Source organism: Trachurus japonicus, chromosome 7 (genome assembly GCF_045865225.1).
Source record: "Trachurus japonicus isolate A0001 chromosome 7, Traja_1.0".
Taxonomy (NCBI): Eukaryota; Metazoa; Chordata; class Actinopteri; order Carangiformes; family Carangidae; genus Trachurus; species Trachurus japonicus.
The window spans coordinates 29,734,434-29,754,367 of NC_140913.1; the positions used below are offsets into that span (position 1 = coordinate 29,734,434).

The 19,934-nt window shown below is 39.8% G+C and overlaps 1 protein-coding gene across 1 annotated transcript; it reads left to right on the forward strand.

Annotated features, from left to right (window-relative positions):
- The first annotated feature begins 907 nt into the window (after positions 1–907).
- Positions 908–16,093, forward strand: cs (citrate synthase). The gene is made up of 11 exons (XM_085782773.1): positions 908–1,066; positions 4,702–4,752; positions 4,983–5,090; positions 6,150–6,215; positions 7,400–7,531; positions 8,777–8,965; positions 9,268–9,467; positions 10,304–10,433; positions 11,678–11,779; positions 11,991–12,200; positions 13,705–16,093. The coding sequence occupies exons 1-11, from the start codon at positions 1,016–1,018 to the stop codon at positions 13,873–13,875; spliced, it is 1,410 nt and encodes a 469-aa protein (XP_085638899.1). The 5' UTR covers positions 908–1,015; the 3' UTR covers positions 13,876–16,093.
- Positions 16,094–19,934: the final 3,841 nt, after the last annotated feature.

Below are 19,934 nucleotides of genomic sequence, written 5' to 3' on the forward strand. Positions count from 1 at the left end.
TAGTAATTCCAGTTTCAGATATCTACAATTTGATGCTGACTAGTCATAATTCCAGTTCAAGATATCTTTAATTCACCTCAATTAAAGATATCTACATGTCCCTTTTCAGATATCTTAAATTAAGTTTTGACTAGGCGAAATGACATTGTAGATTATCTCAAACTGGAATTACCGGTAGGAATAGTCATGATTCAGTTACAGATATTTATATCCATAATTCACATCTGCAACTGAATTATAGATATCTGTAATGACAAACCCCATACACATGAATGACAAAAGTGACGTAATTTGTCCTAGGAAGAATGTAGTTGTATGGATTTCTGAAATGTTCTTCTTGACTAGTAGGCAACACTGAATTACAGATATCTTGAATGAATAATCCAACTACCGGTATTCAAAATGTAAGTACGACTAGTCAGAAATACGTTGTTGATATCTACAGTGTTAATTCCGGATAGTCAAATTTAGCTTTTAAATGTTAAATCCGCTTGCCATAGTAAAGGGGTGGGGTGTTACAGCCCAGCTCTGTTGGCACACTCACACACAAAGACACTAATAACAAAAAATATGAAAAGGTTCAATGAACATAAAGCTACAATAAAATATGATATTTCCCTAAAATGATCCGCAAATTTATTACATATATAACTCGTTTCTGTTTTCTGCTCTGTTTTTTTTTTTGTTATGCTCCGGGTTTTACAGCTAAAAAAAAAAAAAAAACTTGTTCTTGAACAGACCCTGATCACCTGCTGTCGTCACAGACAGACGGGTGGTCTCTATCCAATCAGCGTCCACCCCAGTAGGGCTCTAGCCAATCAGATCGCTCTACGCCGTTGTAGCGATCCGCGCGTCGTCCAATCAACGGCAGCGCTGCGTCCAGGCCTGAATCCCTCTTCAACCTTCTGCTTTCTGGAGGGGCACCTTCAACCAGCTCCGCGGTGCACTGGTGGCAGCGGCGTCCTTAAGTTGTGAAGAATTAAGTGGAAATAACAACACTTTTTACACAGACACCATGTCCTTCCTGAGTGTCAGCCGGCTAGCGCCTAAACTCCTCAATTCAAAGGTAAGACGACATTAAAAAAAAAACAAAAAACAGCAGCATCGATGCAGCAACTTTCACAGTCACAAGCTGTGGCCGTTACCCGAGAAGCTAAAGGCTAACAGCTAACGGCTAGTAGCCACATTGTGAAATGCAGTGAACCAAGACCGCGGTGGCTAATCACTGATATAACTGCGTGAATTGCTTTAAATAGTTAGCTATTATGTTAAATATTAAAAATTGCGTGAAACCATTGGAGCCGTACTGTTTGTTAACTTCTGCCTTGTGAGCTACCGGCTAACATTAGCAGCCTGAAGTAGCCTACCATTGAGTTTTCCCCCTGTCTGCCGGCCTGGTGTATTGTCACAGCCCCGGACCATGTTTCAGTGTCTCAGTCACCATCAGTTTGATACCAGGAGACCATGTGCCAACTCTCATTTCTCTTCCTTAATAGGAAATAACAGGTGCCATTGGACCGTTTGCATGCACACAGTATTTAAATGTGTTTAAATCCTGCTTCAACTTTGTTTCCTCTCTCCACACCCCCGTTGACCTTCACGTGAAAGATTTCAGTATATTATCCTCTACCACATCATTTAATGACGTTAAAAACTATCTTCTGAATTCAACAGAGAATTGGTAAACATTTCATATATATAAAAACTGTGAATTTAAGTCCATTAAGTGTTGATTTAGGGGGGCATCCAACATCAGTTTAAAAATACTTTTAATGTCTCCAGAATAACTTTTTTTACTCGGGAGCACAGTGTGGGCCCTAACTTATAATTTTAGGAGCAAAAGCAGAACATTTAAGAGCACATAAGGGCACACACTGTAAATCGACATGCAAAGGCAAATATTCACATTTCCTTTTCATTCATGATCCTCAAACACACATTGACCTGTCACCTGTAATGACAGATCCCATGTTTCACCAGTGTTAAAAAAGAAAAGAAAAAAGGTTTCACATGTGCAGGTAGACTAAACATTTACTTGCAATGTCTCAAATTTAAGGGGCTGTTGGCTAGATCTTTCCATTTTTAGCGTGTGATTATTATAGATTGGTAATTGCTTTAATAGTTTTACTAGTTAGTGTGATTAGGCTGTTAATTGGTGGTAAAGTAAAGTAACCTTCCTCTGACTGTAACTTACTGCTGTCTTACTCCAGTGACCTCTCAGCCTAGACTACTCACACTTCATGACCCTTCATATCAGTCAGTTCCAGTCACTATCTTTGTATTTTTTCCTTGTTTCTTGACTGTTTATCCTTTCCTGAACTCTGTACAAACCAAAGGGATATCGTGCCCCACTTATCAGTCTGGTAATTAGGTAGTGTGGGGCAGTTAACCTATGTCACACTCACCCTTTTCTCTCTTATCAGTTAGTTGTAATCTTTGCTCAGGAGATTTATTAGTAAGCTCTTTTTTTTCGTACTTGCATAACAACTCTTTGGTCATAAAATGTTTTGACCCTGAGCTATAACCGAAAGTCATGTGAGGGCTAAAAGACAGTCTGAAGAGGTGGTGCCACATGATATTCAGATTATTTATGTAAGGATTTTCTTTTTTGGAGTGAAATTTCAATTTCATTTTAATTATAAACCTATAGGTATTAATTAGAGATACAGAATAAAGTCTGCATATGATTCAGATATTCATTACAAGATTTGCAGGTTATTTTCCTACATAAAGCAGTAATTTAGTGTCATTCCAGACAAAACATACACTAAATTGCGATTCTTCCCCCGGCATGGTCGTATGTCTTGATTTATTAGACTAATTAAGTCATTATTAAATCAAATATTTCCTGTTTTACTTGTCAACGTAGCCTCAGGTTAGACTCCTTCCTCCTTTTGTTCAGTTTTACCTGCTCTACCCTTTCTCTCTCTCTCGTCCAGGCCAGTGGAAGTTGGGAGTGACAGAGTGAAACTGGCGCTCTATATTTAAGACCCTGAGCTGTTACGTAATCTCTCTCAGCTGTGTAGACCGTGTGTGTGTGTGTGTGGTGACGCAGGATCCTACCTTTTGTTTCGGTGAGCCTTGTCGGCCTTTTATCCCCCTCCCCACCTACAGTGGTTGGTCTGGGCCGGGGAGGGGGATCCCACTGGGAGTAGAGCCAGCTGTCACCCTTCCCCTAGAGACTTGTCCCTCACCCATTGATGGTTTTAATAACCTGGTTGAGGAAGAGGAGCAGGAGCAGGAGGAGGAGGAGTCCTGTTACAGTGGTGGTGAGCAGCAGCAGGTTTGACTTGTCACTATAGTGTCACTGAGCCTCCAACAAGATTACTCTCCTCCAAACACTTTCATAATAACCAGACCCAGTCACCTTTAATCTGCCTTACATCCTTTCGTCTTGTCCCGGTTCCAGCAACAGTTTAAGGCTTACAAAGCATCATATGGCTTAAAAGCAATTAATCATATCAAAAGGGTTGTTTTCTTGATGTAATGTGGGATTTTTTTCCCACGTAGTTCATTTAGCTAAATGCCTGCCAACCAACTCATGAATGAAAAGAAGCACTTTAAACTGTGTATATGTCCAATAAGTCAAGAATATATCATCATATCATCACCTTTGGTTTTATTTTCCCTTTTGGTGACACATTTTGCAAAAATTATCAGAATAAATTTTCCATTTGGGAAAAACCTTTGGCCCCCCTTTCCTGTAAAGTCTTGACATGAAGGAGTTAAGCAACAGACAACACAGCCTGTCTTCACCTTTGATGACATTCATAAGTTGTGACTGGTCGGGCTGACTCACTGTAGCTTTAAAAACCTACGGAGCCAGAGATACAAGGTCGAGGCCAAGAGTTAAATCTGTAAAAGGCACAAATCACTCAGACTTAGACGTGTATTCTTGGCCGTCTCGTACAATAATAAATGTCAGTGTTGTTTGCTAAAAGAATCAGACTTACAGAAAGCTGGAAACCACATAATCAGTGGTATATTGATGCAAACTGGTCGTGTAATTATTGCACGCATTTTTGCAAACGACACGCCCTGTGTTGTTTGGTGTGAGTGGAGTAATGTATGTGTGACTCAGAGCATGGGCAGACTGCAACAAGTCTCCAGTCTTAGTTATGTAATCCTCGAGTGTCTGGTCGTGCTAATCCTCCTCACCTGTTACAGTTTGTTTGTAGTGGTCTTCTATCCCAGCAACTCCTCTTTAGTTTATTTTAACATTTAAATTGTGGTGAAAACAAAACAAACATCCAGGCAACTCACCAGTACAACAGAGATCAAATGAACCTTTACTCAGATGATGCTCAGAAGAACTGAGGCTTTGCAGAACAGAAGAATTAACATGCTTGGCAATAAAAACAGAAAAAAGGCCTAACAATAATTAACATTCTTCATTAATTGCTTGAATTATTGGCAGATATTGTTCTCCAGGATAAATGGTCAGTCACAGCCCGATGTAAAATAACCAGAAAATAATCTGTGATCATAATGTAAAGAGTTGCAGACAGTTTCTACTGTTCTGTACATACGATGCCGCTGGAAAAACCAGTAAAGGTCAAATGTGCTCTGAACAAACAGTACGGCAGCGCGTCATGTTAACAAAAGTGGAAAGTCAGTTTACTTAGAAACGTATGGTACTGTTCGTCATGTCGTTTCATGTCTTGCAAATACTAAATTTTAATTTCTTTCTCTTTTTCGCAGAATGCCACCTATTTCCTTGTGGCTGCCAGAAATGCCAGCGCATCAACAACAGTAAGTACGATTAGTTTAATTCCACATTGTCTGCTCATGTGTTGGTCATTCCCCCCCAATTACAAACTAATGTTGTCTTGAGTATTAATAGAAGAAGGATAGATATGTTTTTTTTTCCCTCAAATGTTTGCATTAATCTGTATTACTCCAGTTCACATAAGAGAAATGTATCACTGTGATTAAAATGCAAATATAACAAATATTTGACTGATGCACTGTTGTGTTTACAGAATCTGAAGGATGTCCTGTCAGACCTCATCCCTAAAGAACAGAGCAGGATCAAGAACTTCAAACAACAATATGGCAAAACCAACATAGGACAAATCACTGTGGACATGGTGAGTCAGTGTCTCTCTCTCTGTCGAGGTGCGTTCGGTAGAAATCAAGTTAGACTCTTGTTCTGCATTACATTAATTTAGAGATGAGTGTGTGGGCCGTCAGCCATGATGCAGATTAGACGTGGCGCTGCGGCCTCAACCTAATCCATCCGGGCCTGTCCAGCTGTATTTACTGTGTCAGGTATCGGTCGTTCGCTCGTCTCCCTCAGAGGTCACGATATGAACTGCTTCCTGCCAACACACACATTTTTTAGCTGAGTCACTCAAACCTCCACCGTCGCTGCTGCTGCTGCTGCTCGATGTTTGAGCCTCGCACAACGGCCGTAAACACACAAACACATGACTGTAAGACCTGTTTGTTTATCTCTCACTTCACCTCTGACATCTGACTGGTTGCCATGGGGATTTTAGAAAAAAACAATCTCAGGTCACTGGGTCTGTTTCAAACCTAAGCATTTAGATGTTATCTGTCCTTATCATAAGAACGTATTGGTTATGAGTGCAGGGTTTTAAGAAATCGATTTCCAATTCGTATCGATCTTCATTTGAAAGATCCGATATCGATTCATAAAATCCTTAGATCGGTCTTTAATGCACGCCATTGCACCGTTGCATTGTTTACTTCTGGAGCCGGTCATTTTAAATAAATGTGCATTAATGTAACTTGTGCTTTTTCGGTCAGTTTAATATAAACATGTATATTTTTTTAATGAAACACCGGGTTAGAGAGTTTCCATCTTTGTAGAATTAGTTCTGTTAAAATCTCTTTCATAACCAAGCAAATTAGTATTAAAACTGAAATATTTCCAAATGAATCAATACAGAATTGGATCGAATCGAATCGGGACCTTAAATCAATTCAGTAAATCAGTAGTATACCCAGCCCTATTGGTTATTAGTATTAAAATGGACTCTCTTATTCCTGCGCATGGTGTTAGAAAGTCATGTGGAGTTTACGTTGTCTCTTCTGTTTTCTAATTATAAAGCACATTGTAGATTTGGTGTTAACGAGCCAGTTTTCAGTCTGTAACGTCACTGTTTTCATGTTTTCACCCACAGGTCTATGGAGGCATGAGGGGCATGAAGGGTCTGGTGTACGAAACCTCTGTTTTGGATCCTGATGAGGTCAGTATTGTTGGGATATTCAGTCCGTCGAGGCCTCGTTTCTGTTTTCAGACACTCTTTAACAGCGGCTTTAATTTGAACTCCTGGTCCCTTGGACTCCAGCTGTCTCATGGCCACTTACCTTGATTGCTTTCTTAGTGCAGCCGAGAGCTTTCACAGGCGTAATGGATTTGTTTTCAAATATATCTTGTTAGCAGATCACCACAGGGACCGTGATACTTAATCATCCCAAAGTCGTTGTCCATAGAACTGGAGCTCACGCTGGCGGTTGGCCAACGTGAGCTTGACGCTGCATTTTGAGGAGATTTCGGGCCGTCTCTGTCCATCACATCCGACATTTATACTTCCGTCCTCATACCAAGTGTTGCCTTTGATGATGACATGTTGAGGCACAGCGTTCATGTTATATACACAAACCAATGTGCCGTAAATTCACCTATACGTAAGTTTAGACAGTGTTAAAATGAATCTCTTCAGAGCTGACTGTACCCATCTTTGTACTGCCCCATTGTGGGTTAAAGTGACTACGAGGAGTTTCCGAAAGCGACGTGTTTTCACACTACATTTCCCATGAGCCTCCGCGTGCACGGTGAAATTCTTGGGCCGACACAAGACGGACGAAAGCGAAAACATTTGCCAAGAATGTTTTCATTAATCAAGAACGGAAGTCGGAGGTTCGAAGATGATCAGATACCGTCGTTGTAAACCAAAACTAGGAAATGCTGGGCAAGTCGACCACTAAATAATAATATCAAAATAACAGTAAAGACAAAACGATATATTTATCGAAAATGGACCCATTAACAAGTGGGTAACGTAGATTCATCCACATTAATGTGAGACTCTTTTATAACCAAAAGCAAACTCCTCGGGGTCTCTTTAATTGAAAAAGAAAGCCAAGTATTTTCAAACTTCACGCTGTCTATAATGATTGCTTATTAATTCTGATGAGAAAATGTAGGTGGTGCAGTGCGAGTGAGTTGTTTTGTCAAGTGCGAATTAATTAATTCATCAAACTAATGTATAAATGAATCTGTCGACTGAACGATGCACATAATTCTGCTGTCCATGCTGTGAGATACTAGGCAGCCACGTGGAAACATGTGTGTTTGTCTCTTTTTAAATGGACTTGGGGTCTAATAATGATAATAATCTATCTTCTCTCTCTCCCGTTGTTGTAACAGGGTATCCGTTTCCGGGGCTACAGTATCCCAGAGTGTCAGAAGCTGCTGCCTAAAGCTCCAGGAGGCGAGGAGCCGCTGCCCGAGGGTCTCTTCTGGCTGCTGGTGACGGGACAGGTGCCCACCGAGGAGCAGGTGAGCGCCGCAGCTATTTATTGAGCTGTAAGAGTCATAATGCAGCTGGATGACGCTGCAGATGTTCATCTTTTCCATTAAGCTGCCAGCGCTGGTTCCTCAGATACTGGCAGAGTAACACCGTGTCTCTGCAGATTCCTCCTGCAGAGTGACTAATGAATGTCAGACGAAGGTGGTTTTTAGCCGCAGATCAGGTTGAGAGTCAGACTAAATGATAGTGGGAGGCATCACATGGTTTGTCACCTTCATATGAACATGGAAAAGTGGATCACAAGATGTTTAGCAGCTTGAGGACTGTAAAGGACGAGACGTGACCTAAGAAAACCTTCTCATATAAACTAGATTGTTTTATTTCTGTGATTAGGTGATAAGCCTTCGCCTGTTTTAGCTGACTACAACTTTTTTTTTTAGTGATAAGCTTTTACATCTGGTCATAAAAGTTTTAGTTTTAGTGATGTACATTATTATTATTTGACAGGAAAGTAAAGTAACCTCCTCACTAACTTGCACATTAGGGGCGAAAATAATAGTTTCAAAGATGCATCAAGATCCTTAAAGGGACAACGAGGAGTTTTTCACGCTACATTTCCCATGAGCCTCCGCGCGCTTGGTGAAATACTTGGACAGACAAAAGCGAAAGCATTTGCCAAGAATGTTTTGGACCATAAATGATGCCAACTAGCGATCCGGCGGCGTTCCCATTCCCATGACAAGCAAACTCCTCGGGGTCTCTTAAATGGAACGATTCTGAATCGATGCAGTTATGTCATATAATCTATTTTTAAATTCAAATAATTGATTTATAGTTTGATGATGTTGTTCACACACAGAGACTGTGATTTGTGATTTATTTTATTTTAAAGCACAATGTCAAGATTTATGTTTTGTTTTTGGGAAATTAAGAAGTGCACCTGTAAGTAGGCGAAAGGCCTTTTTTTCTTTTCTTTGTGTGTTCAGACTCCAAGGAAGCTGCTGTATTGTGGAAATGCATTTAAATGATATTTTCCTTTAGTTTTATGTAAATAAAAAGTTATCATTTATCTGACTATGTTAATTAATAAAAAAGCTATGACTGGTGAATTTTAATTGAATTGAGTGGTGTGGCCAGTGAAGATGCAACACCACTATTGTCTATGTGTCTGCAGCAGCTTGTCAAATAGAAACCGAATGTTCAGAAGGAAAAGTCTCTGAGTTCAGTCCTTTTTACACCGTGTGTTCCTCCTCCTCCCCCTCCTCCTCTTCCAGGTGAACTGGGTGTCCAAAGAGTGGGCAAAGAGAGCAGCGCTCCCCTCTCACGTCGTCACCATGCTGGATAACTTCCCCACAAACCTGCACCCCATGTCTCAGTTCAGCGCCGCCATCACAGCCCTGAACAGCGAGAGCAGCTTTGCCCGGGCTTACTCTGAGGGCGTCCACAAGACCAAGTACTGGGAGGTGAGTTTACGTCTGGTTCACTTGGTCTTAAAGCGTCTCACAGCATGGAGCCAGTGGAGCCAAGGACACAAACACTTGTCTCTGGATTTCAGTCAAAATATCTTGATTATTGGATTGATTATAGTTTCAGTTTGTGCAGGCATTACCAGCAGATAAATCTATTTTACAACCATCCAACAATTTTCTTTTGTTTTGTTTAGAGAACATGAGAGTCTCACAGGAAGGTTAGCATGGCTGCAGACTTTTGCTCTGGTTTCCAGTCTTCCTGTCTTTCCTAATCCTCTTAACCTTGCCTCTCCTAGTTTGTCTACGAGGACTCCATGGACTTGATCGCCAAGCTGCCCTGCATCGCTGCCAAGATCTACCGCAACCTGTACCGTGAGGGCAGCAGCATCGGAGCCATCGACTCCAACCTGGACTGGTCCCACAACTTCACCAACATGCTGGGCTACACCGACGCCCAGTTCACCGAGCTGATGAGGCTCTACCTCACCATCCACAGGTGCAGCACTTTGAGCACATCATCAACCTCTTTGAGTTTTAAAGGTCCAGTGTGTAATAACTGGCAAGGTTTATTGGCAAAATCTGAATATACTACCCATGAATATATAAGTATAACTGTATAATCGCTATAAAATAAATCTGTTTGGTTTTCATAGCCTTATAATTATTCTTTTATATATATATATCAGTGTTTCATCTAGGATTCAGCCCTATAATAACGTTATATACATTTTTATTGATAAACAGAGCGGATTGAGACACTTTATAATCATTTATGGTCCTTTTCCAATTGTGCGATGGGTTCGACGAGTTCTACTCCGTCCAACAAGAATCAAACCCGCTAAGTTTAAATACGCAGCAGCAGCACCCATTGATCTGTACTGAGACTGTTGTTATTCTTTCACCTGAGTTAACGAGGTGCAGACGAGTGAGTTTGGAGCTGACAAGAGGAGAGAAAAAAGAGAGCGAGACAACGCGGCTGTAGACGCCGTGATATGTCGACTCAGCTGTGATGAAAAAGGACCTGAACAGAGTCGAGTAGAGCTGTAACTGTGAAGTGGAAATGGGTGCGCTGCAAAGTAATGGTAACTGGTAGTGGAAACCCTGCTTTACATTGTTTTAACATCCCCCAAAAAAAGAGCTAATAAAGCTAATAAATTTCCCCGGTAAGAGAATTTTAGGCGCTGCAAACTAGAATCTGAACGCTAGATGTCACGGTTTTACCTCCATTTTACACACTGGACCTTTAAACGAGAGTCTTAGCATTTTTTGTGGTTTTCTACTTCAAACATGATTTTTAATCTCTCTTCTGTTTTTTTTTTCTTTATGTCCCAGTGATCACGAAGGAGGCAACGTCAGCGCCCACACCAGCCACTTGGTGGGCAGCGCCCTGTCCGACCCCTACCTGTCCTTCAGTGCCGCCATGAACGGTCTGGCCGGTCCTCTGCACGGTCTGGCCAATCAGGTTCGTCCCGAGGACACGACCCGTTCCTCTGTGTCTAAACACGGAGAATGTCGGTTTTCTGGCTGTAAACTTCTGGTTTCACATTTTTACACGTCACTGTAGGAAAACCACAAATGCTACACACACACAGTAATTTTTAGTATTTGCAGTTAAGTATTTTAGAGACCTGCTGTTCATTTCATTTTTATTAATTTAATTTATATTAAAGGGACAGTGCAAGTTAATGGACATCACCGTGTACGATAATGTAAACATGCCAGATTGTAGTCATGGGCTAATTTCCATCTGTTGTCCCTAGCAGATGTTCCCTGGGTAAAATAGATACACAAATAAAAACAGGTAATCACATTCTTAAAACAAAGGAACAGTACATTCAGTAGAAAACGTTTTGTTAAGTGCAGACATGCCTCAAGTGCAATTAATAACAAAGTGCAATCAATCGTAATAAAGTGCATGTAGCAGTGCACAGCATAGTCTGGATAACAGTAAAGTGCATTAGTCATTAAATAAACATGTTTCAATCAGTCAAATATACATTCAATAAATGTTGTGCGTGGTATTTTACAGTGACACATCCATCGTGGTTTACTTGGACACTTAAATATTACCAACTTTATGACTGATACCTGCAGCCTAATGGAAGAAATAGAAGAAAAGCACGTTGTCATATAAAACACGACACCTCAGGATGGAGTTTTCTCTTTTCCCTCCACGCTACGGCGGCACATGTCAGGACACTGCACAGCTCCGAGGGTTAAACCGACACTGAAGGCTGCCTCGGTGTAAAACGTATTCTTTAGTTCGATGACTGTTGTTTGCCTTTGCTCAGGGGAACTCACTCTCACTACAGTAAACTCATTAACTGTCAAACTTCCCTGTACAACCTTGGATGTATTATTAGTTAATTAGTTCCAAATGTAATATTCAGCTGTCTGACAAAGCCCAAGGTGCTCCTGTTAAAAGAGATGATGGATTAAATTGTTAATTTGCTCACAAACCAAAAAAAATTACATTGATGAATTCCCAGAACACGTACAGAAGATATCAACCGTGTGAAACGTTACTGCTCCTGCGTTAAACTCCTGCTTCAGTATTTTTACTGAAAGGCCACACAGGAAAGAGTCACAACCATGTTCTTAAAGCTGTTTTACAATGAATGAAAATTGTGTGTAATAACTATGAAGCTTCCTCCGTTTTAAGGTAATAACTCATCACTGTGCATGGTGTCTTGTTGTGTCTGACAGGAAGTGCTGGTGTGGCTGACCGCGCTGCAGAAGGAGCTGGGAGGAGAAGTGTCTGATGAGAAGATGAGGGATTACATCTGGAACACACTCAAGTCTGGAAGGGTAAAGGAGCATCACCTCCACAAACTGTTGTAGTTACTAGTGTGAATTCATGATATTTATGGCCGCATACAGTACATTATTCATTTATTTTCATGGCCTTATGTAAGGACATGGAGTTACTTGTCAATTCATGTTTAATAAACAGGATGACTGGGTTTTAATGGTTCAGGAGTTGATGAACATGTTCCTTCCCTCTGTCTCCCGTCTGCAGGTGGTGCCAGGTTACGGTCACGCCGTGCTGAGGAAGACCGACCCCCGCTACACCTGCCAGCGTGAATTTGCCCTGAAGCATCTTCCCAACGACCCCATGTTCAAGTTGGTCGCCCAGCTTTACAAGATTGTGCCCAACGTGCTGCTGGAGCAAGGAAAGGCCAAGAACCCCTGGCCCAACGTGGACGCTCACAGTGGAGTGCTGCTTCAGGTGAGAGACGCGGTGAAGCACACGGCGGTGGCTTTAAACTAGTGCCGTCACGCGTTAATGTGTTAATTTTGGTGATTAATTTTAAACATTTAACGCGTTGTTTTGTTTTACTTCCGGTGGCGGTTGACCCATAACCTTTGGTCACGTGTGCAGGCAAACTGATGTACCGACAGCAGTAAAGCTGCTGTAGTGCTGTTAATGTGTCACTTTATCAAGTTTTTTATCATCTTTTCATGTTTGTTTATCCAAATAATGCCTGTTTGGAATTTTGTTCCGACATTTATTTATATAGCTTTTGAAATATGTTTATTGATTTTCAATATAGGAGAAAAAAATAAAGAAAAACAGAGAAAGAAAATACATAGAAGAAAAAGAGAACACATAACTTTTAGAACACAGCACATTTTAGCATTACAACGATATTTCATGGTCATTATAAGACGAGTATCTAGTACAGACAGAAAGAGAGAGCAGAGAAAATAAATCAAGTTGGTAGACATATACAAAATCATTTTTTTTAATTTATTGTTTATTTGTGACGGGACTTTGCATATTAATGAACATTATAAAAAATGTAAATACACCAGATTTAGCTCTGGGCTAATTTCCATCTGTAGTCATCATCAAAATCATATACTTGTTTGCACTGTGAGGTTTTGTACAATTTTTAAGGTAATTCAGTAACGGGTCCCATGTTTTTATCAAACTTTTCTCCTCTATCATCATTGTAGAATCTCAGTTTCTCCAAATGTAAAGTGGTTGACAATTCTCCTAACCATAAATTATATGTAGGCACAGAGTCTGTTCTCCACACTTGTAAAATCTGATTTTTCGCAATCACAATCCCAATCCCAAATTGAATTGCTCTTCTTTCAAATTTATTAACAGAAGAAAGGACACTTGTGGCCCCCTAGAACGGCAACCAGAGGGTTAGGTGCCAGATTTTTACCAAAAGCCTCATAAAAACACTGAAAAATACACTTCCAATATGAAAGTCTAGTCTACTACATGCCCAGAATTAATGTGGTTGGGACATCAGGATATGCTCCGACGTTTTCGGGGTGATAAAACAATATATTCTAGGGTTCTTTAACACATGTAGGCCTGGGTTTTGTTATTATTTTTATTGAGGATTAAGAAAGATGCCTTTTTTTTGTGCTACATTTTGTACTTCACAGGAGAGAAACTGTGTTCAAATTTAAAGAAAGCCATTAAAACAGTCTTTGAGCTTAAATATACTTTCTTTGTGTTTATTCTACATTAATTTGATGATTTTTCATAAATAAATATTGTTATAAGCTTCCGTCTTAAAGGGATACTTCACCCAAAATCGATGAATCATTTTCGATTTTGTGTGCAGTATCCCTTTAAGTAGAAAAATACAATTTAATCACGATTAATTAAGGAAAATTGTGCGATTAATTATTTTTTCATCGATTGACAGCCCGACTTAAACCTGACGTGTCTGTCTCTCTCCTTTCTCTCCCTCCTGTCCTGTCTGCAGTATTATGGTATGACTGAGATGAATTACTACACCGTGCTCTTCGGCGTGTCCCGAGCCCTCGGCGTCCTGGCTCAGCTGGTGTGGAGTAGAGCGTTGGGCTTCCCCTTGGAGCGCCCCAAGTCCATGAGCACAGATGGACTGATGGGACTGGTGGGAGCGAAGTCGGGCTGAAGAAGAAAAAAAAACACCTGAGTGGAGCCGTAGGGGTTAGTGTGAAGGGTTGGGAGGAGGAGGAGGAGGAGGTGGAAATATCGAGGGGAAAAAAAAAAAAAAAAAGGCAGACACAAGTTGACCCCTTGTCATTTCCAACCCGAGGGATTCAATGGGATTCAAAGAGACAGTACGCTTTTAATGTCATTTCACAAAAGAAAAGAAGGGCCTTTTTTTTTTTTAAAATTGTCACACCATTAGTGTTTCCGTGTGTTTTAGTTAAATCAAAACCACTGATGAGTTTTCCCCAGCGCGTCTCCTCCATATTTGGAGACGTGTGCGGTTGTGAAAGCTCCAGACAGACACACATCACATAAATGTAACCCACAGTAGGCTCTAAACTATAAACCATAATAATAATCATAATAAGTCTGCTAGCATCGCTGAGATCGCCCCCCCCCACAACACAGGACTATGAATAGGCAGTGGCATTCAAAGGGAATTGTGGGAGTGAATTATTAACACTTCCTTTTGTATTTATTCAAAGATCTGAAGTTAAAACACATGAATCAACCATGCTGCTGCTGCTGCTTTTCGGCTAATGCAGTGATTTGCCCCCCCCCTCCCCCCCCCCCTCCCACCTCCGAGAAACAAAATTAAGACTCTATTATTAAGTTTTATTTTTCTATGCAAAGTCCCCAGACGTCATCCCACCCACCCAGTCGATCAGTGCAGTTTCACTCCCATTAATGAACACTCCAGTTTAGAAACAAAAAAACAAATAAACAATCAAGGTCCTCATCATTAGTCACATTAACAAGCTGTTCAAGACAAGACAAACATTCAGAAAGCATGAAACTCAGTTAAAAGATACTGCCCCTTTAAATCTTTGGTGTGCCCTTTTTTTTTCTCCGACTTGTAGTTTTTCTTTCTTCTTCTTCTTCTTTTTTTTTTTAAATGATGACCTGTGATACCTCTATGATCAAAATAACTGTCCTGTCTATTTTCATTAATAATAATATGCTTTCCTGTTCTGTTCTGTTCTGTTCGCAATGGGTCCTCTCTGCTCAAATAAATGGTCTTATGAATGGTGGAGAATCATAGAAATAATGTACAGTAACCGTTATTATAATAAAGATTTGAGCAAAGGGTGTTGTAATTGGCAGCCTGCAGTAAAAAAAAAAAAAAAAACAATCCTTAAGAGCAAGCTTGAATGAAAAGTGGGAGAGGAGGACGTTTGTCCCGTCTTATTTGAGTGTATGTTTGTTACTTTATCCCGACAGGAGAGCGCTTTGAAAACATCAACTACTCCAAAATGAGCACTTGCTTGATTGGATTTCCTAATTAGTAGCAGTAGACACCCCCCAGATTGATTGTGTTTCTTTTTACAGAGGGTTTTTTGGTGTTTGAATATGTATAAAAAAAAAAATTATAATCTTTGGGTTCTCATTTTGTGGTTTTATTTATACTTTTGTGTACATAGGTATATATATGTAAAGCTTGAATGTATAAGCTCGATCACTTGCTTGTATTAATAACCACAATGATTACCATAGTTTTTTTTTTCCCACAGTGTAGTAGTAATCGTAGTGTCCAGTTCTACTGTAACTTTCAGTCTCTCTGGTCACTGTGAAATATTATAACAGCGAACAAAAAAAAAAAGAAGAAACTGCAGCTATCTTGTACATACATGATTTCTTGCCTAGCTCTGTGGGCTTTAGCCGGTGCTGTTTTTCCAGCTGTTTCACTTGAACATTTCAAGCTTGCTCTTAAGATCTGGGTTTGTCAACACTCCATTTTTGTGTTTAGTTTTAACTTCTTGCATTTTTTCTTTCCCCTCCCCCGAAAAAAACACCCGACTCTTCGCCGTGTTAGTCCGTTAGCTCACTCACTCAGATATACCAAGATCTCTCTTCTCTCTCTCTCTTCTATCCTTCTCTCTCTCTGCTCTGCTGCCATCTTCCTTCTGGCTTTATCGGGCGTGTCTTGTGTTTTATCGTAGCGTTCTTCCATATTGTGGCGGGTGGTTAAGAAACGGATGGATGAGGTTATTTTGATCGTAGAGGAGCATATTATAAAGGTTGTACATGGTAACTGGGGAGAATTCATTGCAGATGGATTCATCAGAGAAACACTTAGGGGGATGGGGCTGGATGGGTCAAACGGGCAAGAAAAGCTTGAAGAGCAAATACTGGAAAACCTAACAAAAAATGAAAAATAAAGGTTTTTATTAACACTTTGTTTGGTCTTATTTTATTTTACACTTTGGTTCTTTGGATGCAGCGGACACGAGCCGCAACCAATCGTAAAAGTATGATGATTTACATTAACAATCTATGGAATTTTACAGTACAAGTCTTTAAAGGCTGTTTTCTCAAAATGAGTTTTCCTCAGACTCTGAGCCTGAAATCTCCACTTCAGCAGCACTTACAGACACCAAACCTTCCAGTTTTATTCCTTTCTATATTCTGAAGGTTTTTACAGAAGGGATTGATGATATATTAATCACAGCCTGATTTATACAACATTTTATTCCTAAAAACAGGGCGAAATTAGATTTTTATGAGCTGGAGACAATATATTTTCAGGTACAAAGTGATAAAAAAAAAGAGATATCCAAAATCCCATCTGTAAAAACTTCTGACTTTTATATGTCAGCAAAATAAAACAAGAATTTTGAAAGGGGCTTTATCCATTGTTCAGATTTCAGTTCTGGAAATGTATGCAAATTAGCACATATTTCATTAGATATTGCCTAATTTACATATTTAAACATACAATTTGACAAAACTTGTAATACAAAAAATATTTGTCTAATGTACGTAAGTGATAAACTTGAAGTTTCATGGTGATATCTGTTAGTTAAATGATACAGCACAGTTTCTAACAGAGGCTTTCATTTAAAATAGTCTTGTATTAGAGTCAGGCCCTCTATAGTCGTATAATTTTATGTAGCAGTATTTTTTCAGTATGGTCTGTCTGCAAAGAGAATATTACTGAACTGTGAGTTCATAATAATCCATTTTATTTTATAGGTGCCTTTCTAGCACTTAAGGACACTGCACTGTGAATAAATAAATTTGCAAAACAAACAATAAAAACCACAAGATTAAAAAATGTAATTGTAAAGAGTCAAAGAGAAAAAGTCTTAAACAGATGGGATTTAAAGAGTGGGAATGAAATGAATTAATACACAAACTCAAGACTTCAAAGGTGCAAATAAATTATTTTTGAAATGCAACACCAATATACATACGTATACTGTACATGTGCATATTGATCAGATATTTAGCCAATAATTATTTACATGTGTGTCCGTCTCTGCTTGAAGGAGCAGTTTTATTCTTCATATTTAGATTTTGCCTGTTCGCCTGTGGAGTTACACAACTAAAATGTTCATATTTTATTATTTAGGAACAACATCTTTCTCAACTTCACCTATATACAGGCTTCCAGGTCTGGAAATGTATGGAAAATGGAAACTATGGTATGGAAATATATTTATCTTAATACTTATCTGGGTTTGGTCTTATTTGGGTTAATTATTTTGTATGCATGATTGTACCTAGCTACAATTTGATGACATAGTGGCATACGAATTCAGAATAATGAAAATTGATAAATACAATTAATTACACAATTTATTTACATGATACACATCTAATTACACATCCAAATGTCACAAATGCCGAAAAGTCTGGAAATTAGGGTCTGGAATAAGTATGTGTAGGAACCCTGTATATATATTTTATTATGGCTGCCATGTTTGTCCTTGTTTGTGGTCAGTGTGAGTCTATGTTTAGTCCTATCTGCCTCTGCTCTCTATCTGACAGATATTCAGCCCAATCATAAAGTCTGTTCAGGGTCAGATAACCAGATAACAGTCTGATCCTACTTTACTTTTGCTTTTAGTTTTAAACTCTCTCTGGGGAGATTTTTCAAAATAAAAGCCCTCTGTCGACCTTCAGACTTTTATTGTGGTGCTGACGTCACCTTCACTAAGCGTATTATCTAATTTTCGGGCAGCGCGCGCCGGTGTTTCCGTTGTTTACATTCTGATCAGGTCGAGGTCGACTGGTGTCTTTGACCCTACAGGCATCCGTAGCTCCTCTCACTCTCCGCCTCTCTGCGTCAGATGATTAATTAACCCCTTCGCCTCCTTTAGTGTCGATGATTCATCTAATAAACGGAGACTACCTATTAAAAACCAGAGGAACTAGATGTAATGTGGAGCCAAGACCTCGGGCTGTTTGGCTGCCTCCCAAAAAGGGGCGTGTCCAATATTGACGTCATATTTGTACTGTAATTTGTCATATTTGTACTGTAATTTGTCATATTTGTACTGTAATTAGAAATCTAGGCTATAGGCTATTATATGACTTATACCAAGTTCCTGCTTCTGCTGAATTAGATACTGTGTTTCTTCAGTGGTAATTGCACAGTTGTAAGTTGTGTAATTACAGTTTTCCACAGTTGCTAAAACACATTTCCTGAAACCTTTTCTCCTTTTTTTAAAAAAAAACCTGAAACTGATAGCCGAACTACTTTCATCAAACCTCTGACTCATCTGACCAACACCACAGATTCATTATTACACACAAAAATCAGCTCCAGAAAATGTTTATTCTTCCTACCGAGAAAATATTCACAACCCAGTTTGACCTACTGTGAGCAGCTGCGTTTTATATCTTTGGATTCAGAACCAAAACAAATAAAAACTACAGCTGTTAATGTGTTGATTTAATCTCATTAGTAAACAGTTTTGAGTTGTCATGTCTAAGTGATGATGGATTTATCATTATGCATCCGACTGTGTTTTAGCGAGTGAAACTGTGTTGAGAGGTTTGTCTGAAGGTTTCATTTATTTATTTTTCAGGCCACTGAAGATTTGGTTCAAACGGCTGAATTTAGTGTTTTAGAGATTCACAAAAAAACTGTGATATCTCTGAGGTCACCTGTGTTTTTCTTACTGAGTCATTCTACTGTATATCTGCTGTGGAAAAACGTCCCTCTATGAAACTGTTGCAGCCGTTTTCAGCTCTGAATGAAGGTTTCTGACACAGACGACCTCAGGGTCAGACTGTTAAAGGTTTTCTGGTGTTCAGCGACTCTTATTTTTCGCTGTTTATCCACTAATACTCGAGATAAAGGATGTAACTGTAACTGCATGTAGCCTACAGTAGTTCCTCTCAGCAGTGACGACAGCAGTCTGATGGTTGACCTCTACCTGCTCCATGAGGATTCCTGTCATAGCTGCTGTGACACATGTTGAACATTACAACCTAAAAACACACACACACACACACTGACACGGACACCTGCTGTTAATGAGCACATTCTCACCGTGTTAATGTTAAAGGGATAGTTCAACACTTTGGCAAATTGGTTCATTGCCATAATCCTTATAGTCACAGCAGTAGGTTCGTTACCTTTAGATGTTGGTGCAAGCTGTTTTTAGAACTGCGGAGCAGAGCCGTGAGCTGCTCAGAGCTACGCTACGGAGGCTCATGGGATTTCTTGGTTTCCCTCATCAAACTCATCAAATACACAATCCAACAACTCCAAAACGCTCTGGTGGACAAGTTGTGACCTGCACATTCACCACGCTATGAGATAATAACAGAACGTTACCAGACAGAGTTGTTTTAGAGGTAAATACATTGACAGCTTGCTGAAAAACTGCCCCTGGTGGTAACACGTGTCAGCGGTTTTGCATGAATTTACCTCTTAAACAACTCTGTCTGGTAACGTTCTGTTATTATCTCATAGCGTGGTGAATGTGCAGGTCACAACTTGTCCACCAGAGCGTTGTGGAGTTGTTGGATTGTGTATTTGATGAGTTTGATGAGGGAAACCAAGAAATCCCATGAGCCTCTGTAGCGTAGCTCTGAGCAGCTCACAGCTCTGCTCCGCCGTTCTAAAAATAGCTTGCACCGACAATTAAAGGTAACGAACCTACTGCTATGACTATAGGGATTATGGCAATGGGCCAATTTGCCAAAATGTTGAACTATCCCTTCAAGTCACTTTTATTAAGACAATGTTTGAATGTTAGTGACAGAATTTTGAATGCAAATTAA